Here is a 23,631-nt window from a genome sequence, read left to right as displayed (position 1 = left end):
CCCAGTGTCAGGGACTATTCGCCCCAAGTTGCTCTTTGATTTGATCCACTAACCTCCGAAACTATGTCAAATGGCGTTCTGCAACTGATCCCCCACTTTCCGGCTGATTGTTCCTTCCAAGGGCTTGGCGATGCGTCCCATACTTGGTCCAGCAGACCCAGTCGCCATTTGGACGCCTGCCTATCAAATGACTGATGATTTCGTCTACCGGACCAAACCTTCCTAATTACCCTATTCCACTCTGGGGCCAAATGCGGTCGACAAGAAATGGTACGGGGGCCGATCACCTACTTCCTCCGAGAGGAGGGGGTGATTGTCAAGTATTAAAAGGCTTGACGCATCCTGGAGATTTACATACCATGCTGTAGACATTCCTTTGATCGTTCTCGGCCATTGCTTGCGTGCCTCCCAGTCTCTTTTTCTTCCCTGCTGACATTCTTCCTTTTTCTTTTTGACGGCCTGGGTTTTGTGTTCCGCAGACGTCTGGTCTACTAGCCATGTGGTGTTCTCGACTATCCTCATGGACTCTGGGCCTAGCCCTGGTGACAGGGGCATTGGCTTCTCCCTTTCAGAAACGAGCAGCAGGGGCTCGCATGGCTATTAATTCCGACTTTCCTGATCCCAGCTTTGTGGGAACTCCCGACGGAACTTGGTATGCCTTTGGCACCAATGGAAACGGGAAGCGTGTGCAGGTCGCTACTTCACCGGACTTTAAGACATGGACTCTCACGGACAAGGAAGCACTACCTACCCTTGCGGGATGGGAGACCGAAATTGATCATTGGGCTCCTGACGTAGTTCAACGGGTATGTCTTCAGCCAAGCAATCTAGAACTCTACCAGACACTAACAAACTATACAGAAAGATGGAAAGTACGTGCTGTACTACTCCGGCGAAGCCAAAGAAATGGTCAGGCACCACTGTGTCGGAGTCGCCGTCTCTGAAGGCACTGATCCAGCCGGGCCCTACATCCCCAACCCCGAACCTCTCTCCTGCCGCCTCGACCAAGGCGGCTCAATTGACCCCGCTGGCTTCCTCGACAAGGATGGTAGCCGGTACGTCGTCTTCAAAGTCGACGGCAACAGCATCGGCAACGGCGGCGACTGCAACAACGGCATCGAGCCCTTGAAACCGACCCCCATCCTGCTGCAGAAAGTCAAGGACGACGGTTTCACCCCCGACGGTGCAGCCGTGCAGATCCTGGACCGTGACGCCAGCGACGGACCGTTGGTCGAGGCGCCCAACCTCATCTTACACGGTGACACCTACTTCCTCTTCTACTCCACCCACTGTTTCACCGACCCCAAGTACGATGTGCGCTATGCGACCTCGAAATCCATCACGGGGCCGTATGTCAAGAACGGCCGCAAGCTTTTCAAAACCGGCGATTATGGCTTGACTTCTCCGGGGGGAGGCACGGTCTGTGGCTGTGGGGATCGGATCCTGTTCCATGGGTTCTGTGCCGAGAACAAGCGATGCACATATGCTGCGGATCTTTCAATCCAGGGGGATCAGGTTACAGTTCTATGATAGATGCTTGAATATATTGTTTTCTGAATTGTTAATGTGACATGATTTGAACTTATTGGCGGGCATGGATTAAGTGACGTCGTTTCTTTATTTTTCTCTTCCTTTCTTTCTGAAAATCATTTTTGAATGATTTAACTTGAGCCATCTTTCCATATATATATAGATCTGTGAGGGAGATATGCCATTCTCAGGGATATCTAGCTTGACTTGCAGGTTCTTATCCTAGCACTGACAAAATGCCTTTGGCATGAACCTTATGGTTGCCACAGCACGTCTACGTTTGGGAAAAGGGAAATTAGTTTGGGACACAGTTCGATGATAAGGTGATGAGATTGATGCTTTCTACATGGAGGAGAGAAGGGTATCTAGTTTAATGTGCGTCTCCAACGATCCATTTTCTGGGAAACAGCTAAACGCCTGATGCAGCCAGAGGATTCTCCTTCCCCTTGCGCTTCGACCGGGTGTTTTCCACCCATGCCTCGACACCCTGGATGGCTCTCTCAGGATCATCCTTGTGATTCAGAAGGTATCCCTGAATCTCAGCAGCCGTGAACTCCGCTGGTGGCACACGCAATGCGAACTCCGAAGCCAGCCCCTGGACCTTTTCGCGCGAAACGCGATGCCATGGGGCCTGGATGATATCGCCGTTTTCCTTTTCCTTCTCCTTTTCCAACGCCATGGCTCTTCCCCTGGGTAGCCGCACGTCGCCCTCGAGGGACGCATAAATGGCCGTGAAGAGTTCCCTGATGTCCTCAGTCTCGGCGTACCCGAACTCCACAGACATATCCACGCGTCCGGGACGAAGCAGCGCTGCGTCCAACTTATCCGGGTGATTGGTCGTCATCACGAGAATCCGGCCTTCGCTCGCCGCGACGCCGTCGATGACATTCAGCAGTCCGGATAGCGACACGCCTGGCTTCACAGTCGCGGTTGTCTCCTCTGACGACGAGCCCGACTTCTCCTTCTCCTTCTGCTCCCCGCCCTTGTCTCCATCCCCCAACGTCCTCTCCTTCACCATACCGGCACAATCCACGTCCTCTAGGAGCACAATGCACCGCCTCGGGAGCTCGTGAAACAGGCTCATCAAGTCATCCTCACCGAAGCTCTTCGAACTCAGGTTGAGCAGATACAACGACAGCCCCAGCATGCCGGACGCCGCGAAGCACAAACTCGTCTTGCCCGTCCCCGGCGGTCCATGTAGCAAATACCCCCGACGATACGGAATCCCCCGATTCGAATACCAGCGTCTCGTCCGAGGATGCAAATACTCCTTGATATCATCGATGAACGCCTGCTTGCGCTCAGCCGCCAACACCACCGTCGACAGCGGCCTCGGCGCCCGCGACATACACCTCGTCCAGTCGACATACTCGCCTGGCGATTTCTGCGCGCGGTAGATCACCGTCGTATTCAAGTCCCGGGCCACATAGGCCCTCTGCGCCTCCACCAACAACTCCTTCAGGATGGTCGGATCGCGGCCCAAACACGCCAGATAGAGCTTCTCGGGAGCCATACGGGTATAGAAACTCGCAGTACTCTTATTCGTATCCTCCTTGACACGCATGAACGCCAACAAGCGCCTCCGGAACCAGAAATAGTGCGTGCCCTCGGCGGGCGTGAACCGCAATCGTTTGTACTTATCACGGTTCTTCGCCTTCGCCCAGTACGCGTCGAACGAGACCAGCACGTTCCCGTCCGCGTCGTACTCATCCTCTTCAGACTCCTCGTCCTCCTCGTCCTCCTCGTAGTACGAGCGGCTGGCGGATCCGCCCGTGCGCGTGCCTGCCACGAAATGAGTCGTGCGATTCGTGAACGGCTGCTGCGCGAGCCAGAACATCAAATAGCTGTAGATCTCATCGTCGAGGCGGATTTCGGCCTTCGAGACGCAGTGGGTTTCGATGAGGTGTTGGATTCGTGAGGAGGTGTATTTTAGGGATGCGAGGAGGACGACGCATGCGAGGACGTAGGGCAGGTATCGCGTTGGGTCGATGTGGAGGTGATTGATTAGGATGCGTGAGATGAAGGAGTAGCCTGGGATGAAGGCTTCGAGGATGGCGGTGTCGGAGGGGGTGAGGAGGGAGGAGGAGTTGGAGGTAGGGTTGGTGGTGAGGTTTGCCATGATGGAGAGGGCAGAGATGAGTATGATAACCAGGCAAGGAAGTATGATTTGAAGAAGAGACGACGATAAGAATGGACTCGATATCAAATCGATATGCAAGCAGAGAGAAACAAATCCCCCAACACCCTCTATGCCGGAGAAAACCGTTACAATATACCCAAGAAGAAGATGCGAAACAGTCACCTCTTTATATGTCCATCCATCCATCCACCAGACGATCAAACAAGGCAATCGCCGCAGTCACAGAGACAAGAAAAATGCAACTTCCGGTCCAACAGTACAGTCAGTAGTACAACGCCCAGGCAAAAATAGGCACCCCACATAACAAAACCAAGCCACTGGCTAACAGCAGCCTTCTTCCTAAACGATCTGCAACATTCAATCTAACCCAGTCAATCATCCAACGAATCATCCTTCAATTCCACAACGATGTGACTAACAAGTCCTGCATTCCTTTGCCGCAGTCATTGCATAGTGTAGGCGCGCAAGGCTGGCACAGTGGGTCCACCGTTGACTCACGATCGGCGTCTCGACTGGGGGTATGATTGCCTTTGTATACTGTAGTGTAGACCCCATACAGTAGGCCAGAAGTGCACGGTTCATCTGCTTGGTGATGCGGGATTTTTTAGTTGCTTTTTTCAGCTGGGATCTTCTGGATGCATGAGGCTGGAGAATGGTGCCTGAGAGGGTGGTGTTGCTGCCTAGGTGCCTAGGGGTACCTAGGGTACGGGTGCCTGGATATTGGTGCCTGAGGCTTGTGCTTGAGGATTCATATCTTCATCTAAATATGCATGTCTCTTGGTAATTTGTTTCTGTCTTCTCTTTGATTACGGGTTATTCAAACATGTAGCTGCATCAGTTTATAAGTTCTACCGCACATATTGGACCCTTCTTTTTGTTCTCCTGCGTAAATCTCCCAGATAGCACAATAATGTTGACGGGAAATGACTCCGAATGAGAATATGAATCGATTATTGTGGCTTGGCGTTTACGTTGGCCTCTATTTTCTGAAAGCATGTCAATACTAGCGCGACTGCTAGAATGGCGCAGTGCTTGACTTACGGCGCAGTTGAAGGTTAAGGCGTAAAGCTGCCATGGTTCTTGGATATTCTACGAGGCGTCTTTCTGCCTTTGTTCCACCAGAGTTGTACTTTGTCACCGTAGGCGCCATGACTTCTCTGGATAGCGTGATGGTGGCAGAGGCTCTAAAAAATCGGTGCGCGTTGAAACACGCAGCTCACCCAATTATATGGTGATTTCAAGAAGACCTGGATGGGGCTCTAATAGAGCCATTAATTTGAGGACAGATCCTTTCTCCCTGGTTATCATGGCTCGTCAGAGAGACGCCGGACGGAGCCCGTGAGAGAAGGGCGACCCAACTGCTGATAGTTAGCTCAGCCCAGTCCAGCTTTGCAGACAAGCAAACGTACCTCCGGCGAGGTCTGATTTGTGCCGTGCTAGCTTTGTAACACCCAACATGATTATTCAGAACAGATTTGATGATCAGTTTGAAAGAGCAAGAGAATAAAAGAGAATGAAATGAAATGAAGCAAATGAACGGAGTAGCCTCTAACAAGCCAGCGGTGATATATCGCCAAAACAGAATGGGTATCTCGAAATATTAATCCCGGCCAATGCCTCACGGCACAGGCGGATAGGCGCAAGAAAACGAGTCAGAATGGAACAGAATATATAAAAAATCACATCTAGATGATCAATCCGAGGTCCAAAAATTGTCTTTGATCGTCTCATACGTATCGGTCGCCCAATCCTTGGCGTCCTCAAGCTTACCCCAGAGCGTTCCCCACCAGGTAGGGCCTTTCTCGTCATCGCTTTCCGGGTTGGATTCCGGTTGCGGTTGGGGTTCTTTGCTGGGCGTAGGCTGTTCAGAGGGAACGGCCACAGGGGTTTTTGTAGGAGTCACATTGGCAGCAGGGCTACTGGCTGGAGGGTCGGGAGGATTGTCAAGAGGAGGCGAATTTTGATCCGAATGGATCCCAACCGGCTTCAGAGGAAGACGCAGGGTTCCGTTGTTGGGGAGAGGAGTGATACCAAGGGTATCGCAAATGATGTTGTATACATTGACGTTTTCTGCACGAGTTAGAATATCTACCGAAGTTAATAGCATGGGGAGTACTCACGGAAAGGCTCTAGACGGCTATTGCGTTCATGAGGGAACGAAGGCCCCCTAGCGACAAAGATGGCCCGCATGAGAGGGTGTTCGTGATCGTAGCCATGAATACCTTTTGGATGGTAATCCTCTCCTTTCTCCAGGGCCTGTTCAGCATCAAAGTCAGGCCGCTCAACAATCGCCCATCCGGTTTTCGGGATGACCCAGAGGGGAGCTATGCGATCGTTGTTCTTGAAGTGGTAGCGTTCCGGCATGGTCTCTCGAGTATAAACCTCCACGGCATCAGAGTAGTTTGCAGCGATGTTCTCTAGCTGGTCCTGGAGGGTCTTCAGATCCTCTTTCCGCTTAGGGCGTATTCCACGTAGCGGCCACCCATCGATACGATCAACAAGATCCATATCTATCAAGTCATCCAGCTGAACCAACCGCTCCGTGGAGGTTGAAGCCATGCCATGGTCAGACACGATCACAACGTTCACGATCTCCGTGAGATTCCGTTCTTGGAGGCCAGAGAAAAGGCTTCCAAGCATGTTGTCGACACTGGAAATTGTGCCACGAATCTCTGTGCTGTTCGGGCCGTATTTGTGACCATGCGCATCTACGTTGGGCACGTAGAAGGCAATGAACTGTGGCCGCTCTGGGGTATCCAAGGACTCATCCTCGGAGCCCGGCATGTCAAGGAACTCCAACACACGATTTATCTTCCGCGGAAGAGCCTCGGACCCGTTGTACTCATCCAAAAGACTAGGTTCCACATTTCCAATATGTGCCTCCGAGCCGGGCCACATGTGGATAGCGGTTCTCAGTCCCTGGTTCTCGGCGGTCATCCACACCGGCTCGGCATTCCACCACTTGGGCTGCATGCTGACAGATGGGTGCGTGTAATAGAACTCTTCCTGCAGGTTCGGGTCCCAGAATGTATTTCCCACGATTCCATGGCTTTCCGGATATAAGCCTGTAACGAGAGTGAAGTGGTTCGGAAAGGTGACACTAGGAAAGCTGGGTAGCATGTATTGCGGAGAAACGCCGTCGGCGATGAAGGAGTTTAGCGTCGGCGTTAGACCGCGGTTGAGGAAGTCGGCTCTAAAGCCATCGAGCGAAATTAGGATAGTGGTGGGTGCGAACAGAGCGGACCCGTTTGAAAGAAGGGGAGGCGGTCGCGAATGCGATGCACGGAATTTCGTCGAGGCTTTATAGGCACCCAGTAGGCAGATGAGGAAAAGAACGAAAATGGCGGAAAAGAGTAGCGCAAGCTTGCGCCACGAGACAGGGCGCGTCTGCGGGAAAGACAAGAACACATTAGCTAAGTCAATAATCAACGATATCAACGCTCATACCTCTTCATGTGTATATTTCTCTTTAACGGGTTGTCCCAAGTCAGAGGAAGAGGCGGAGCTAAGCAGAGAACTCTCATCTTCCCGGTGACCTTCCTCCATTTCATACATCAGTTCCCCGGAATCCGACAACTTGTGGCGCTCCTTGCGTGCATCTCGGCGAGCTTGCCTCCGCTGCTGTCGACGTTCTCGCTTTCCAATCTTGACACCGCTGCTACTGGGACTGAATATACGACGGAGACCCTGGGCGGGTCCTTTCCTCGTCAACAACTTCTCGGTTTCTTCCTCGTCGTCCAAGACAGTGCGATCGTGTTCAGCTAGTTCCAACGTGGTACGGGAATGGCGGAGAAATTCATCGTCTTCCGAGTCCGAGTCCTGCTCGGAGGGAGACCGTAACGATTCGGCGTCTTCATCGTAGTCGCCAGGGGATAAAAGGGAGTGACTGTGGCGCTGACGCTGTGAAGGCATGGGGGATGATGGATATGATGAACAAACAAAGAATGGAGTAGATTCAAGACAGGGGCGATCCCTCCTGCTCTTCACTGGGAGATCACCGGGGCCGAGGCCGCTGACTCAGCGAGGGGAATTCTTTCTCCGCTCCCCAATCTGAGTAGGATTACTCTGCAACACCTTGGAATCATCATTCGTGTTGGCCAAGATTCCTTCTTCTACTGGACCCTGGTATTGACAGTCAGGGTTTCCGAGCTTCGCAAACTCCTGCAACCCAAACTCCGGCAGAGAAGTTGCCCTCCACGCCATGGAAAACGCAAACTTTCCGTGTAGGGCCATTGTCGAAGGCTAGGAAGCCAACCTTCTTGAGCGGTTGATTAACCTACCTCATTGCGTCTGTGGGGTCGATTTAAGGTAATGGTTATGATTACTTCAGGTCGTGGAAAGAGCCTGCTAGGCCGTCTTGATCGATCCGCCTCTCTGGCTCTAGCTGCACCCGATCACCGGAGATCTTACAATTATACGGTGCACAGGGAAATATCTTGCCTTTGGATGGAAAACAAATGCCGTGAACAGCCGACGGTTCATACACGGTAGGGCGTAGAGTCTGTCGCGCCTTATGATTGACACGGTATGGAGAAGGCCCCACAGTTGTGGCGTGGGAGTCCTGAGCCTTGAGATTATCCTCTTGTAGACAAAGGGTTTGTTGTTGAAATGTTTGGTTGCTCTTCAGGCTTTTCTTCTTCACTTTCTAAACTATTGCTACAACTCAAAGCGAAATCCTTATTCCCTTCCCATTTCAATCATCTACCCTGATCTCTTCGTCTACTCGCCTAGTATGCGGCTTGGCTTCTTGGGCCTTGGGGTCATGGGCAGCGCTATGGCCCGGAACCTCTCCAAGAAGTATCCTCTCATGGCTTGGAATCGAAGTCCCGCCAAATATGCCACCCTCAAGCAAGCCGGAGCAGTCTCGATTGGAGAAACACCTGCAAGAGTCGTGGAGAACTCAGACATTATCTTTATGATGCTCTTCAATGCCGCAGCAATCCAGTCCATCCTTGACGCCGATTTCAAACGGGCTCTTCCAGGCAAAATACTAGTCAACACTAGTTCGGTGTCTGTCGAATCCAGCAAACTTTTCGATAAAGAGATCCGAGAAGCCGGTGGACAGTTTCTCGAGATGCCGGTTAGTGGCAGCAAAGTTCCCGCGGAAGAAGGTCAGCTCGTTGGGATGATGGCTGGAGACCCGGATCTGGCAAACACTATCAGGCCTTTCGTGAAACCGATCACTCGCTCTGCTGTCTACTGCGGTCCTATTGGCTCCGGCCTGAAGGCAAAGTACGCCATCAACACATTGCTGATCACTCTCACCGTTGGATTGGCTGAGTCTATGAGTCTGGCCAAGGCCCAGGGTCTCGATCTTGCAGCGTTCAGACAAGTCCTGGAGGCGTGTCCTATGGCATCAGCCTATTCGCATATCAAAATCGGCAAGATGCTTGATCAGGATTGGTCTCCACAGGCCGCGCTCAAGGATTGTTACAATAGCACGCAGCTCATTCAGTCTGCCGCTGTTTCAGCAAATGTCAAGTCGCCACTCATGGATGTGTGCGGGAAGCTATATGCACAGGCTTTGGACGCGGGCCAGGGAGAAGAAGACATGATTGCGATTGCTAAACAGATTGGGAACCGCGAAGAATAGTCTGGATGCGCTCTCTTGTTCATTTCCTTGTTCTCTTAGATTACACATATCACCATAGATGGCTACAGGGGTGATTTACCCTCCTCCAGAGTAAAGGAAGTTTAATGCTTAGACACCTTCAGCAGAGGTTGTGTCACGGTGACAGAATGATATTATCAATGCCTTGTATGGAGCAGTTTCAGCAGTCCTATGCGAATAAAGCAGTGGGTCTATATCGGGAGCCCCGCTGGAAAGGAAAATGCAAAGCATTCAAACATTAAGCGGAAGGGATCATCCTGTACCACACTCGTGTCACAGTGCCAGAAAACACTGATTTACAAGGCCGCAACATCATGGAACCCAAAGTAGGGATTGGAATTTTCGTTCGCAACGCTGCTGGCCAGTTCGTCTGGGGAAAGAGAAAGGGAAGCCATGGCGCAGGTGAGTCACGGAGTGCCGAATAGAACTACCCTCGACACATCTTCATCGTGCACTTTTTCAAACTCGGTATCTTACTTTCATTCCAGGAAAATGGGCAGTGCCGGGTGGTCACCTCGAATTTGGCGAGACCTTTGAGAAATGCGCGGAACGCGAACTTCTCGAAGAGACGGGCATGCACGTTAGAAACCTGCGTTTCCTGACTGCTGTGAACAATGTCTTCGAGAAGGAACAAAAACACTATGTCACTGTGTTTATGGGAGGCACCGTGGATGATGGGGTTCAACCCCAGGTGAGTGAGGCTTTTATTGGCTTTGCGTTGATTTTCTGCCTGCTAACCTCGAGTAAAGAACTTGGAACCGGAGAAATGCGAGGCTTGGGAATGGACATCGTGGGATAAGCTTCGTACCTACAGAGATGCGCAGTTGAACTCGGGGCCTGACTTTGCCGGACGCCAGTTGTTCTTGCCTCTTGTGAATCTATTTGAACAACGGCCTGACTTCTATATCTAGCAGCCAACTATCTTACGGTAATCAAATGCCTTAGCGACTTGTGAGTAGTTCCATCACCAAGCTGCGTGTAGAACAAGTTGGGACTCGGGAAGAGGTCGTTCTACTACTAAGCACAGGACGATTAATCGACCACTTAATTTTCTGTAACTGATAGCAAAGGCGTAACTCAACAAGTAACAAACCAGCGATGACTCAGGTACATCTATCGTTGCTTATATCTATGGATAATGCTCCAGCGATGTAAAAGGCTTCCGAGTACTCTCCACGCCACACCAGTCAAAAGACTCGGTATTCCTGATGTAATGCTTATCCTGGAATCCGAGGCATGAACACTACAAGGCCGTGACAGTCGCAGTGGCGCGTAGCAGAAGAAATGATCGACATTCTATGGAATGTATAGAGCACCAATCGAACGCTCCCTGCAGCTTTTTAGTATGACTAATGAATGAAGACGGCGTTCTCTCTTGGGTTTCCAACCCTCCGGACGATGTGGTCTGTTTCCGTGCTTGGATCCGTGGATGCTTTCATACTTTCACCGGTTCCGCTCAATGTCCATTGTCTCTGGATCACGACTCCGGCCTTTGTTGGCAGATGGCTAACGGTCTAAGAAGGGTCAGAGCGCAGGAATGGATCGACATGCCTGTCTGCTTCCGGCCCTGAGAACGCTTGCCTATTTGGGAATGCTAGGGCTGAAGACGTCTCATCACGTGATATGGCATTCCTTTTGCGTTCGCCTCGTCGAGCAGTCGTGATCTGACCATTTACGGCCATTTTCGCACAGAAGGTAGTCTCTTTGCCTTCGAGATGCAGCCGCCCCGGATTCAGGCCTACTCCAAAGGCGTCAGACGCTCACATCATTCCCCCCTGTCCGATTCCGGCAAGGTTCCTTCGAGAGGACGAGAGCAACTTTGCACTCCGAACGAGAAGTTGATGCCGGATCAGTCTCGACAAGAACAATATAAAATACCCCTGCTCGACCCGGTGGCTGGTCATTCTTATCCATCATTCTTCTTCGCATACTTTCTCTCAAAAAGCCACCGTTGTCTATCCCTCGCAACGCTACGCACCAGCCATCAGTGAATATCTTTCAAGATCATTGGCACTTCATTTCTTCACAATGCACTTCTCTACTCACGTTGTTGGCGCCTTGGCCATCGCGGCTGGCACTGCTAGCGCTGCTGATCTTCATCAGAGGGGAGACACTATCACAACGACCATCTGTGAAACTGTAATTACTCCTCTTCTACCCCTTCCCAACTTGATTTAACGGTCTAACCTTGCTCAGAGCGTGATCCATGTCCCTCATGCTACCTCCCCGGCTGGCCACCCCGAGGCCCCTGTTGTTCAGCCTGTCCCGACTGGTCACCCTGAGGCTCCTGCTGCCCATCCCAGTGCTCCCGCGGGTAAGCCCGAGGAACCGGCCCACCCCAGCGGCCCTGCTGGCAAGCCGGAAATTCCTCACCAAGGCCAGCCTGAAGCTCCTGCTGGACAACCTGAGGCTCCCGCTGGACAGCCCGAAGCCCCTGCCGGACAGCCTGAAGCTCCCGCTGGCCAACCTGAGGCTCCCGCTGGCCAACCTGAGGCCCCTGCCGGACAGCCTGAAGCTCCCGCTGGACAACCTGAGGCTCCCGCCGGACAGCCCGAAACCCCTGCCGGCCAGCCTGAAGGACACCCCGTGATCCCCGTGATCCCTATCCCCGAGCCCAGCGCCCACCCGGCCAACTCCAGCGCCCCTGGCTCCAAGCCCAGCGTGCCCATCATCCACACCAGCCCCCAGGCCACGCCCCCTACCACCCAGGCGCCGCACGCGACTCCCAGCGTCTCCGTGCCTAAGTACCAGAACTCGACCACGCCCAAGTTCCACAACTCGACGACCCCCAAGTCCACCGCGACGGGCGGCCATGGCGGCGGCAACGGCGGCAACGGCGGCGGTAATGAAGGCGAGGTGCCCAAGCCCACGGCCACCGGGTTCACTCCTGCCAACCCAGGCTCGAAGGTCATTGTTCCTGGCCTTGCGGTTGCGGGATGTGTCGCGCTGGGTCTGCTTCTTGTGGCTTAGACTTGAGATGCCATGGGACCTTCTTTGCCTTGACAAGTCCTTTCTTTCTTATGGTGGACGTACCATCACTGAAGTAAGCATGTGCCTTCCTAGATTACTAGGGTTAGGGGCATATGCTACTTTTTCATGATTATGCTTTTCTATTTCTATTTGTCTTTCCTTTGTATTCCGGGCACTGAATTTTCCTGATTCATTCTCTGATTCAAGAATGGGTTGAAAAAAACTACTGTCAGACAGAACAGAAGGCGTCTTTGGTGTGATATATATGGCTTTTTTTTCTCGAGTTACGGTTTCGTTTCCAGTTTTTCTAGCACTTAATAAATAAGTTTAATGGAATTCAGATAAAGACATTCTTCTCGTTGTTCCTTTTTCATATATAAAACCATTCTATGTCTCTGGATTGTTTCTCAACACCTTTTACTATGCTCAACCCCGAATTGCTTGTCCACAAATGGCTAACGCCACACGTTACGCTCTCTGCAACACTAACTATTCTTTAACTTATTTAGGAAAAAAGTGCTCAAGATTGTTGTTATCATGGGCTCCTATTCTCAGGCAAGAGGGTTGTTTGTTTCCGACGAAGTATTGCTTTTACATACCAGATTAATAAGGAACAATAGAACGTGAGATCCCAACAAATGCAACCAAATTAGTTCGACCTAGAGCATTATCCTTGAACATCACATCCCCTCTTCACAATAACTCCAGATTAGTTCCAGCGAACAACATAATCCCTCTTCCTCTCAGAATACACCCCTCCCAACCTAGATATCTAACTTCTCGAAACCCAATTCGCCCACTGGCAAGCACACCCACCCGTGCCCCCATCAAAACCCCCAAGATCCTGATCCCTCTCACTCCCCGAAGAACTCGTATTAAAGATCCCCGGCGCCGGGTTAACAAGCAAACCACCGAAATCGCGGTCCTCGATTTGCAGCTTCTTCTCCGTCCCGTTGATGTGCAGGTCGCTTTCCAACCCGTAGCAGTAGAGCATCTTTTTCTTGGCTTCGCCGCCGTGGCGGTCGAGGGTTATGGTTATTGGGTAGGGGAAGGAGCCGGGGCGGGTGAAGTGGCTTGCGGATGAGTTCGTGGTCGTGCTGGTGGAGGAAGAGGATTGGGCGGTGGATGTTGGCGTAACGGATGCGGAGCTAGTACTGTTGCTGCTCAGGAGTGTCTTGCCTGATCGTCCAGGTTGTGTCCAGATTTGGACGAGGAAACGGGTCTGCGCCCAGGTGCACCGCACACGAGCTTTTGTTTTGCTAGAGCCGCCGTTGTCGTCGTCTTTGGGGTCTGACTTGCTGCCGTCTAGGGGACTGGATGAGGACAGGAAGATCGAACGGTCGAAGTATGTGTAGAAGCCGTAATGCTCGCTATCTTGGCCTCGGTTGTAGAGCCGCACGGGCTGTGATTCAGGGAGGGGATATAGATTCGCCGCGGCGGCAGTGCCATCAGAGTCCACGTCCGGGGAAGGGATGAGCGATTCCAGATCCGGGAATGAGTTGTCAGACCGGCGCACATTTCGGACTGTTGAAAGAGGCACGGGAGATAGAACGGTCATGTAGAAGGGGGTTTCTTCGCCGGCGTAAGGGAGAGTGTTGTTATCCGTAGTGTTTCCGAGGAAGGCCTGTTCTTTCATATCTGGCGGAGACGGAGATGAATCAAATGAGCCAGGTGTCCTAGATGCGAGCCGTTTGCTTGGACTTGACGCTACAGTCGTACTGTTTGGATAGGTGCCATTGCGAAATCGAATCTCCACTCGGAAATTAGGCTGGTTGGCAGGATAGGGCTTATTAGCATCTTGTTGCTCTTTCGGCAACGCACAGCTCCAAAGAGAAGCAGGAGTGATGCATCCCGAATTCTGCACTCTGGGCTCCGGGGCGGCAACCGTTGCGATGCCCGTGGGCATCGGTGGATAGCCGGTCAGATTCAGCCACTGCGATTGAACTGGCGTTGCGTCGCCTTTTTTGGTGAGTACAATGGCAAGGACGATAGCGACGATGACAATGGCGAGGAAGAAGGCAGCAATTGCCATGTACCATCGACGCTTCAGCCGACCTTCGCGTCCGGATCTACCAAAGCAACCCTTGTTGGGGATACATCCTCTCCCACGCCACAGTCCGCCCGCCTTCTTTCCGAGTGCTTCTTCCTTTTCATGCCTTCGTCGCCGGGACTCAATTCTCTCCCTCTCGGCAAAGGGATTTGTCGTTGCCTCTCTTGTTATGGGAACGGGTTCGATGCGTGGCGGAAGAGTAGCCGGGTCGTTGCGAGAGGCTGTGTACGCAGGTGCCGGGCTGTTCTCCATATCACCTAATGGAATGGATCCTGATCCCTCCGTTGCTTGTTGAAACCCTGGTGAGATGGGATCAGGGCGTTGTGGCTGCGACGGCTGCGCTTCATGATGAGGGGGAGGTATCATTACGTATTGAGGAATAGTTCTCTCGGTAGTGACGACGGGAGCTGGTGCCTGAATCGGGACTGGAGCTTGCTGAATATACACATGTGTGACTGGCGGCGGCTGCGGTACAGCAGCTGGTTGCTGTTGGGCGAAAGGATTAAACGACTGATGCTTCTCGTTCCCGTAGTCTGCTGGCGCTGCTTTATCCATGCCTCCCCTGGCCTGTGGCTCGGGGGCCGGGGTACCATGTCTGGATGGTTCTGGTGAGCTTTCAATAGGAGTGTTGTCATCATCTGGAGTAGCTGGTACAACTCCTCTGGTCTGCGGCTCTGGGGAACCGGTCTTTGGGGTTTCTGGCATAATCCCTTTGGGGGGGTCATCTTGCTTTGGGCTGCGACTCGGAACAGTTGATCCGTCAGCTGCAACCGACGCACCACAGGAGCAAGTTTTTGAGACCGACGTGGGCGCCAAAGAGCTTCTATCTTCGTGCGGCTCGGACCGGGGCATATCGTCGACGTCTATTAGAAGACCCCTTTCATTCACCGTACCATCCGCAGCCAAGTCCGGCTCTGAGACTGGTATCGTATCCTTAGGTGTAATAGAACAGACATGGTTCAGGCATTCAAAGTAAGATCGGCCGCTGAACAGTTCGTGGGCACACGCTTGGTAATACTCGGCTGCTGAGCCCTGGATCGCGCGTCCGGGAAACATGAACGACGTAGCATTTCGTTCCCCCAATGGCTCAGCCTGAGGGTCCGTTATCGAGTTGAAATCAGCAAATGGATTCGTATCGCAGTTTTGCCAGCTAGCGACCTCCCCTCGGGTGACCCCTGCGGTCTCCGGAGTTTCTGGCGAGAAGCATGAGACTTCCTTTTCCCACCATTCGTCAGTCGACTCGGACAGGTTGGTTTTGATGGCTGGAACCGGAGGTCGATCCGCGTCTGTAGGGGCTTTCCTGCTAGAGATTGTGCTGGATCGACCTAGTAGCGGCGAAAGAAGGTATGTCCACCACCCTTGAGACTGATGCCGATCGTATTCAGTATTAACGCTCAAACGACTGACTCCATCGATGCCGCTCAATCGATCGAAGGCCCGTTTGACGCTGCTACTCGAGTATGACCGAGAACGAGCGCCAGGTCGTGATACCTCATCTTCTTCGAATACTGTGCCTGCAGAAAACGAACGGTGCTTTCTCGTCGATGCCAGAGACCGTCTGCGGGGAGATTTTGGGCTGATGATTTCGTTCTTGGCCGCTGCATGCTGTGCGGGGATGGCTGGAACAGGTGGTACGGGAGTTTCGCTATCCTCCAAGCAGGGAGTCGGCTGAGAGTAGATGCTCGAAGTCGCTCTGGGGCGGGGATAGTCAGGTGTCAGTCCAGTCCAGAAGCCATCTTCCTTGGCCGGCGTGACCACGATTGAAGGCGTGAGAGGCGTCCGTTGACTGTCCCCGATGTCAAGCTCCCGTGGTTTCTCATTCTGCGAGTCTGGGGATCCGTCAAACGGCATGCTGAACCCAATCATTATGGGTCGATCGGACGGTGATAGCTCGTCCTTGTACTTCTTTTTCGGCGATATCCTAGGCGTCATATCGATCCAAGTAGACCGCCTCCTTGTCGGGTTTGGAGAGTCTTCCTGAAGATGCTGATAATCCTGATTGTTTCTTTTCTTCAAAATTCCTTTAATCTTTTGTGTAGACCTCTCCTTCTCTCGCTCCTCTGAAAGTACCTTCAGGTCGTTCAGATCCATCAACGGCGGCTCTGTCGTCTTTGCCTGGGCACTAGGGTGTGACGAGAAATCGGTCACTAGGTTCAACCCCACTGGCTTTTCACCACTATTCTTCGCTGCAAGCGATCCGGGGCCAGACTCGCTGCTTTGGTGCCCATTTTGGAGATTGTATGCGTTCGTCTCCAACTGATTGCTTCCTGAATTGCGCTCATACTCCGCTTTTCGAACAAAAGGGTTTCGACTGGTAACTTTCGACAGATATTCAAACGGGCGAGTCCTTTCCAGGTCCCGCTCATCGGACGAAGACGAAGTTGGGCTCGCAACCTCTTCGGTGATGGGTGATGATAAAGGGAAGTTTGGGACTGTGGGGATTCGCAACTCGGCGTGGGGATATTGTCGCCTGAACGCCATCTTTCTGCCACTGTAGACACTGGTTTCTAGGAGTAGCGTTCTTGTTAGTAGAAAATGCTAGAGCTCACAGCAAGTAGGTATCTTACCGTGAAATGTCAAATTCCTCAGGGAGTAGAGATCACTCCCAAGCCGGCGGGCAGTGAGCGAGTATAAGTGAGAAACTAACAACAATTGACAATGAAATGCAAACACAGCAGAAATTTAGAAAGCGAAAGACATGAATAGGATTCTATGAATGCAAACAATGGCTGACAATGCAAAACGCCGGTGAATGTTTGGAACAAAGACAACGACCGCTCAAAGAAAACAAGTCAATAGCACCAGCTATTGTCCTTCACACCTTATGCAATGAGATAGAATAAGGTCACAAAAGAGAGAGAGAGAAACGAATGTGAAGAGAAATAGAGAAACAGTCAGCTTTTCATCTTAGCGAGCAATCTCGAGGACAGAGCAAGGAAAGTAAACAAATGAGCATCCGCAAGCTGGAGGGACGGGCCAGTAACGCCAGGATGCGACGGGAGTCTAGGTCCCAAAGGAAAGCACGCCGGGTGAGACAAGAGGAATCCATTTTGCAAGACAGAGCTACTCTCGCACGCCTGATATAATTAGCTCAGGAGCTCATGCATCAGGATCACCCGCTGAAGGCAATCCATTGGGCATTACCATCGATTCTCCCGTGCTGCAGAATGCTAAATGTCCGGCTGCCATGACTCCAGCGGGATCTTGCCAATATCCTCACGGGCACCATTGGACAGTGTTGTGTGATCGGCTCTGCAGAACACAATCTGAGACGCAGGTCCCAGGCCAGGCATTGGTTGGACCAAGAAGCACTGGCATATGCGTAGCCGCTCTTCTGGGTCCGGCGCGTAGAGAAACGGCTTGACGTGAAGGATGAGGTTGCGAGAATCCAATCAGCGACGTACTTGTTCCCCGGGACAAAAATAGTTGGCAGTCTTGACGATACTTGTCTCTTCATACGGAAAAAAACATGCAAGCAACGCATGCCGGCTGCCGTAATCGAGTGAGCTGGATGACCCTGGTACGTAATACTCGCTGCTTCGAGGCCCAAGAGCGCCGCTAGCAACCAAGTCGGTGTCGAGCCCGGACGAAAACTAAATCCAAGATGCGAAAAATAAATTCCACGGAACTTCTGCCAATATGAAGAAACGTTAAATGTTTTGGTATTCAAAGTGGCCGCTCCCACTCAAAAAGCAAAAAATCATCCCAAGCGCCATCAGCATGATAAACAGATGGGGATATAAATTGCACACCGTACACAAGTGCTTCTGCTGGAATTTTTTTGGTACAAAAAAATGCACTGTCAAGTTCCCAAAGGACCCAGTTGCAGAGATAAGAATAAAAAGCAAGGTAATAATAATGCACACTTCCCATAACCAATCCCAATCCAAGATATCCCATTTCCAATGCAAAAGATATAAAAGAAAAAGCGCATCTGAATGCAGCGCAGCCAAAGCAAGAATCGAAAAAGCAATGCCCTCAGTCATAGGTCGGACGTCACATCGCGTGGCACAAAACTCAAAGCCTCCCAACCATTGGTGTTGTTTTACCAGGCTGAGGAAGATGGTGAAAGCAAGGATGAGAAACAAGTCTCGCTCCAATAAAAAAAGACTCGGCCACCCAAATCAAATCTACAAGCAAGTCAAAGAAAAACCAGTTCCGCGTCTAGGGAGTAAAGAACACAGGGGTGTTGAAACATGACAAAAACAAGGATATCGAGAGAAAAGGAGTGAACGCAGATTTTGAATGAGGGTATAAATGGGTCCGGCACAAGAGAATTGAACCGAAAGTTCTGACCGACATCATCCGCAGAATTATCGTCGGTCGTCGGTATACTGTACGCCTTGCATTGGGGCCACGGATCCGTTCATGAGAGGAGGCAACGTTCGCGGTTGTTCCTGTACCATCCCAGGTCCGGGGGCGTAGTTGGTATATATCGGGCCATGTGTTTGGCCATTCGGCTGCGGGGCCATTGGGTGGTGTTCGAATATGGACGCTGGTCGCGATTGTCCGTTGGGTTGCTGCTGGTTGAGCTGGCTACGCATCTCTTCGAGTTCAGATCGTAATACATCGTTATCACGACGGGCACTGGTAATCATCTTTTCCAGTTGGGAGATATATTCGATCGCTGCAAAGATGTTAGTGATTTCACGATAGAACATACCAGCGAGGGGGGAAGGGTGATTTACCTCTAGTCAGAGTCTCCCATTTGCTAGATTTGTTATTTTGACTCTGCGGGAGTCGCACCCGTAAAGCCTCAAAACAGTCCTTCATCTCACTGCGACGCTTGCGCTCCGCCAGTTTGTGGGTCACCCTCAATTCAGGCGTTCTGCTGTAGGGAGTATTGCCATTTTGAAGATCGGGGTCTCCAATAAGACCGCGCACTTGTTTGTGCTGTAGGGAATGGTGGTGAACACTCTGGGGGAGTTCTATCACAAGAATCAGTACAAGGTTTCAGCGCAAAACGCGGGACAAAAAAAAGAATTGCGCACCATGTTGGCCGCGAGGCAAACGAGATTCCGAGTAGATACTGCTAGTTATAGACTCAGCAGTGCTTCCCTTTCGGGAAAACTGGATATTCGGCTTGTCGTTTGTGGACGAAATCGAGTTTGACCGAGCGACATCCGGGTCCGGAAACGCATAGGCAAGACCGGCGGTGGGAGCCTCAGCGTTGTAAATCTCGGAGCGAGGATTCGACGAGATCGCAGGCGCAGTGCGGCCAGCCGCAAAACTGCGATGTTCGCCAGGTCGCGGACCAAGTGGAGACAAAGGTTGACCCTGCGAGTAACGAGGCCCTCGGTAGGAAGGATTCATGTTCACGTCCATGGAGATGCCTCGTTCCCTCTGCAGGCCCGATACGATCGAAGTTTGCGAGGCATTCGTGCTATGATAAGGCGAAGCGGAAACGGGATTGATGGCAAGCGAGCTGATCCCCTGGTTCATCCTACTGTCTATGCTGCTGCGGCGCGATTCCGGCGGTTCTGCGATGCTGCCCCGTTGGGATGGGGCTTCATAGTTTTGATTGATCGAGGGCAGTGCTGAATTGGGCTGGGATGAGCCAAAGTGAGGAGAGGGCTGTGCCCCGGCAGAGGAGGGAGTATTGGTATTCGAGTGATCGTTGGCGTAAGGGGACCGGTCGGACACGGCAGACAAGCGGTTGGGAGAGGGGTGGGTTGACGTGAGGAAGGATAAGGATGGGTAATTGCCGGTACCGTTTGTCGCGGTGGAATAGGTAGACGACCCTATGATGCACGTCAGCCTGAAATCGAAAGTTTAAAGTCAGACAAAAACCGGACTCACTTGCGCTCTGAGCAATGGACCAGTTTCCCGAGTCCCGCTCAATCGTATTCAAAGAAGTATTGCCTGGTGACTTCTCCGCAGGTGGGGGTGCAGTGCTTGTCATGCTCGCAGTAAGGGTTGATATCGACGGGAGTGTTTGCGTTGAAGGGACCGGAGGAGTCTGCGGCCCCGTGGAGACCGGCTCCCATGGACGGTGGGTAAGTGTTGCTTCCATGACAGACATAGAAAAAGGAAAAATGGGCAAAGTCCAGGAAAAGGGTATCGCGATCGGGTTAAGGTAGGAATTCAAGGGGCGCCCTGGTATGGAGCAAGCAGGATTAAGTCGGATATATCACGCTTCGCACTATCTCATGTTCCGCGAGTCGGCAAGGCAAGCAGGTCGAATGATGGGATCAAAATCGGCAGATAGTTCGGTGAGATAGAATCTCCGTCCACTAGCAAGGAAATAATAGCCCGTGTAACTATAGAGCAGTTGCCAGGACGGTTCGTGATATGCAGTATCGAGATCACCCCCGAGAAAACTGCTCAACGTTGACTCGGATTCTGTTTCGTACGGTGGTTGATCGACTCGACGACGCGACTTGGTAGAATATTCGGTTGACTCCGATCTCGGTCCACACAAGCAGTAAGATGAAACCCCCAGGCCGGTGTCGACAGCGTAGTAATTGAACACTGAATAAGAATGACAATGCGACTTGCAGTCAGGGTGGTGGAAACGGAGGGGCGAGGCGGGCAAAGATCAGGTGAAAGAAGGATGGATGGTGAAGAATTCCCGATGATGGAGTAGTAATGACCGAAATTAAGTGTATTGTCGAGACCGCCCCAGTAGCTGCTAGTTCGGGGGTGGGAGCGATAAAAGAAAAAGGAAAGAAAAGAAAGAGAAAAAAAAAAGCGGTAAATCTTGCTGGTACTGGAAACAGAGAAATCGTATCAGTTTGGAAAACGAAAAAAAAAAAAAGGAAAACAATTAAAATAAATTAAAAATTAGAATAAAAAATCATAACGGAAAAATAATGACAGTTAAAATCCTGAGCCAATAAGTCCAGGGTATGGTTCGCAGATGATGGATCGCACAGGAGCTTACCTTAGGCGAAGGCGCAAACGCTCGGGAGGTGCAGTAGAACGTGGCACGAAAATAAGAGAGCGAACAATTGGGCAGGAAGAAGTTTAAGAGAAGAGGGTCCGACCGACGGAGGGCCCAGCGAAAACCACGCTGCTGCGGGGGGGGAAAGGGTGGAAAAGACTGAAAAAGAAAGATGACCAGGGGAAACGGTTCGGAAGGACGGGAAGAGGGGAGAGAAGGAGGGGTGTGGGCAAGAGAGCAACGGAGATTTTGAAGAAGGGGAGACTGAGAGAGAGGGTGTGGGAGAATTAAAAAAAAAAAAAAAAAAAAAAAAAAAAAGAGGGAAGGGAGAGAGAGTGGTCTAGAAAAGAGCGAGAAGTTGTGGTTGTGGCAGCAGAAAATCCGTCACGGAGTACAGTGCCAGTGGTGGTTAGTTTCCCAGGACCAGATCCAGTGGAAAAGGCTAGTTTAGTAGCGGGAGCTATCGATGATGTTCAGACTAAATGAAGTTGGGGCGGAGTCAAGGGCTGCCAGCAGTCAAAGAAAATTTAAATAGAATAGAATTAATTAATTGTAGGAATACTCGACATACACTGTTTTTTCCCTTTCCTTTTTTTTTTTATCTTTTTGGTTTAGAAAATAATCTTCTTGCCTGGTCACTTTTCTTTTTTAGGGAAGGGGGGGGGGGGTGGAAGAAAAGAGGCGTAGTCGTGACCGGAGCTAAGGAGGACGGTCAAATGAATTGACAAAAGGCAGAAGAATAGTAAAGAGAATGAATGGTAAGGAATGGATGGATGGAAAAATAGTAATACTACCTACCAACTTTGGAGGGAGGAACAGTGCTGACAAGGACCCTGTACTGTAGTCGCAGCGGTTAACAAGAGAATATAATTAGTACTCCGTACCTAGGAGTCGGTCATGGCCCATGACTATATTGCAATAGTCATAGCATCAATTTAACAGTCAACAATTCTGATTATTTATTTTCATTGTACAAGAACCAAAACCGAATACAATAAGAGTAACAATAAATGATGGGACCGGAACTATCACCCTCCTATTCTGATTCTTGAAGGTAGGGGCGAATTCGTAAATAAACATCGGGATAAGAATCGATTGCCAGATGTGTCTTGCCCGGAAGTCTAACGATTGCAGTTTAGGTGGTAAATACCATGAGGAGATGATGATTACTGATTCTTCGATTCTACTTGCTTTTACTGCAGACACAGTATTACTACGAGGTATTACTACTATGGGAATATTGGCAGAATTCTAAAATCTAAATTTGAAGATTATTGGAAATTTCCCAATAGCAAAATACGCTGCCCCCTTCCTTCAGTAGTATTGGGCCATTGGGTTAGTCCAACAAGTCCCATGCTGTGTGTAGGGCAGCTAAATCATTATCCCTACATCTTTTTTAGCGGTAAAAAAGATATACACCGTAACCTGAATAATAATACTTATGGAGTACAGATTATGCTGAAGAATGTATGCAACTTATGACTAGGCAGGTAACCCCTCTTTTCAAGTACAGCAACTTTGGCCAGTCGAATGGAGACTAAACTGTACCGTACGAACGAGGAGTACAAAATCTGACAGATTACCTAACAGGAGACTTGAAAAAGACACCCCCCCCAAAAAAAAGCAAAAAAATAAAAAGGCAAACGGGGTAAAAAGACGAAGCCACAATGGATACTACCGTGACCCGAAATTAAACGGTTTACGGAAGGAGAATACGAAGCAAATGTATGATTGCTTGGCATTGCGTGTCCGAATCCATCACTACTACCTAGGTACATGTCAAGTGGACACCACAACCACTTCCTGAAGGAATATCAAATGGTATCTTACGGAGTACGCCGTACTGGAAGGAAGAGGGACGGAACCAAGGAATTAAAATAAGAACTAAACAGTGGTAATCTATTATCCATGCTATTCCTGAAAAAGTGAAATGACAGCCACTGGGGCAAACTACTTTAGAGGGGAACAGAAAAAGGAAAAGCATGCGGGACCACAGGCAGGGCGTAATTGGCCAAGCATTAGACAGATGTGCACTACTGCGCGCAAAAAAGGGAAAGGAGGAGAGGGGGGAGAAGAAAAGAAATATTAAAAAGTCAAAAGAACACAGGAGTCCACCGCCGCCACGAGGTGCACTTCTGGGGAGGAGAATCAAGGCCGCCCGGCGGGCGAGCTTTCTGATCCGAACTCGAGCTTCCAGACCACGGTTACTCCCGACCGGAATAGAATTTGGCGGACGCGCGCCAAAACGACGCAATGTTCTTAAACCAAAAACTTCGACCGGAACATGGCCTGCTAGCAGGACCTTGTAAACTGCCCTCGGGGATCACGATTATACTTTGGTGGAAATGCCAGGTACCAAACTCCCAGTCGCTTAGTCCTCCACTCGGCCGGAAATATTCTCTCCTCCACCTCGATTGGACTGTCCTTGCTTGGAGAAAGGGATAACC

At 51.0% G+C, this 23,631-nt stretch overlaps 8 protein-coding genes across 9 annotated transcripts; 4 read left to right on the top strand and 4 right to left on the bottom strand.

Moving 5' to 3' along the window:
* Nucleotides 1-47: 47 nt before the first annotated feature.
* LDX57_007383 (glycoside hydrolase family 43 protein) lies at nt 48-1,530 on the top strand (the record flags this gene model as incomplete). Its single annotated transcript, XM_046089100.1, has 2 exons — nt 48-806; nt 862-1,530. The coding sequence occupies exons 1-2, from the start codon at nt 498-500 to the stop codon at nt 1,528-1,530; spliced, it is 978 nt and encodes a 325-aa protein (XP_045945070.1). The 5' UTR covers nt 48-497.
* Nucleotides 1,531-1,810: 280 nt separating this feature from the next.
* On the bottom strand, nt 1,811-3,789 carry LDX57_007382 (BCS1 and AAA domain-containing protein). The gene has a single exon (XM_046089099.1). It carries the CDS (start codon nt 3,647-3,649, stop codon nt 1,940-1,942), a length of 1,710 nt encoding a protein of 569 aa, XP_045945069.1. The 5' UTR covers nt 3,650-3,789; the 3' UTR covers nt 1,811-1,939.
* Nucleotides 3,790-3,810: 21 nt separating this feature from the next.
* Nucleotides 3,811-7,610, bottom strand: LDX57_007381 (alkaline phosphatase family protein). 2 transcript variants are annotated; one of them, XM_046089098.1, is made up of 3 exons: nt 7,118-7,610; nt 5,080-7,057; nt 3,811-5,028 (listed from the first exon to the last, which is right to left on the bottom strand). In XM_046089098.1, the coding sequence occupies exons 1-2, from the start codon at nt 7,580-7,582 to the stop codon at nt 5,768-5,770; spliced, it is 1,755 nt and encodes a 584-aa protein (XP_045945068.1). In that variant the 5' UTR covers nt 7,583-7,610; the 3' UTR covers nt 3,811-5,028; nt 5,080-5,767. The 2 variants fall into 2 exon arrangements, with proteins under 2 accessions (XP_045945068.1, XP_045945067.1); XM_046089097.1 differs by having other exon boundaries at nt 3,811-5,740; nt 5,791-7,057.
* An 822-nt stretch (nt 7,611-8,432) lies between these two features.
* On the top strand, nt 8,433-9,263 carry LDX57_007380 (NAD(P)-dependent oxidoreductase; the record flags this gene model as incomplete). Its single annotated transcript, XM_046089096.1, has 1 exon — nt 8,433-9,263. The coding sequence occupies one exon, from the start codon at nt 8,433-8,435 to the stop codon at nt 9,261-9,263; it is 831 nt and encodes a 276-aa protein (XP_045945066.1).
* A 332-nt stretch (nt 9,264-9,595) lies between these two features.
* On the top strand, nt 9,596-10,192 carry LDX57_007379 (nucleotide triphosphate diphosphatase NUDT15; the record flags this gene model as incomplete). Its single annotated transcript, XM_046089095.1, has 3 exons — nt 9,596-9,683; nt 9,770-9,972; nt 10,031-10,192. The coding sequence occupies 3 exons, from the start codon at nt 9,596-9,598 to the stop codon at nt 10,190-10,192; spliced, it is 453 nt and encodes a 150-aa protein (XP_045945065.1).
* Nucleotides 10,193-11,309: 1,117 nt separating this feature from the next.
* LDX57_007378 (uncharacterized protein) lies at nt 11,310-12,251 on the top strand (the record flags this gene model as incomplete). Its single annotated transcript, XM_046089094.1, has 2 exons — nt 11,310-11,420; nt 11,478-12,251. 2 exons carry the CDS (start codon nt 11,310-11,312, stop codon nt 12,249-12,251), a joined length of 885 nt encoding a protein of 294 aa, XP_045945064.1.
* Nucleotides 12,252-13,023: 772 nt separating this feature from the next.
* LDX57_007377 (uncharacterized protein) lies at nt 13,024-16,782 on the bottom strand (the record flags this gene model as incomplete). The annotated part of the gene is made up of 1 exon (XM_046089093.1): nt 13,024-16,782. One exon carries the CDS (start codon nt 16,780-16,782, stop codon nt 13,024-13,026), a length of 3,759 nt encoding a protein of 1,252 aa, XP_045945063.1.
* Nucleotides 16,783-17,774: 992 nt separating this feature from the next.
* LDX57_007376 (putative HLH transcription factor (Hpa3)) lies at nt 17,775-20,894 on the bottom strand. Its single transcript, XM_046089092.1, has 4 exons — nt 20,101-20,894; nt 19,293-20,042; nt 18,990-19,229; nt 17,775-18,928 (listed from the first exon to the last, which is right to left on the bottom strand). Exons 1-4 carry the CDS (start codon nt 20,321-20,323, stop codon nt 18,615-18,617), a joined length of 1,527 nt encoding a protein of 508 aa, XP_045945062.1. The 5' UTR covers nt 20,324-20,894; the 3' UTR covers nt 17,775-18,614.
* Nucleotides 20,895-23,631: the final 2,737 nt, after the last annotated feature.

Source organism: Aspergillus melleus, assembly GCF_016097325.1.
Source record: "Aspergillus melleus strain CBS 546.65 chromosome Unknown contig4, whole genome shotgun sequence".
Lineage (NCBI taxonomy): Eukaryota > Fungi > Ascomycota > Eurotiomycetes > Eurotiales > Aspergillaceae > Aspergillus > Aspergillus melleus.
Note: the sequence above shows the minus strand (reverse complement) of the source record. Positions and strands in the feature narration are given on the sequence as shown.

Excerpts from the sequence above, each read along its gene's own strand:
- LDX57_007382 (XM_046089099.1), bottom strand. The coding sequence starts at position 3,649 with ATGGCAAACCTCACCACCAACCCTACCTCCAACTCCTCCTCCCTCCTC.
- LDX57_007381 (XM_046089097.1), bottom strand. The coding sequence starts at position 7,582 with ATGCCTTCACAGCGTCAGCGCCACAGTCACTCCCTTTTATCCCCTGGC. Across the intron at positions 7,058-7,117 it reads AGAAATATACACATGAAGAG|ACGCGCCCTGTCTCGTGGCG; the intron begins GTATGAGCGTTG and ends TCTTTCCCGCAG. Across the intron at positions 5,741-5,790 it reads TAGCCGTCTAGAGCCTTTCC|AAAACGTCAATGTATACAAC; the intron begins GTGAGTACTCCC and ends TAACTCGTGCAG.
- LDX57_007376 (XM_046089092.1), bottom strand. The coding sequence starts at position 20,323 with ATGTCTGTCATGGAAGCAACACTTACCCACCGTCCATGGGAGCCGGTC. Across the intron at positions 20,043-20,100 it reads GTCCATTGCTCAGAGCGCAA|GGTCGTCTACCTATTCCACC; the intron begins GTGAGTCCGGTT and ends CGTGCATCATAG. Across the intron at positions 18,929-18,989 it reads ATGGGAGACTCTGACTAGAG|CGATCGAATATATCTCCCAA; the intron begins GTAAATCACCCT and ends ACATCTTTGCAG.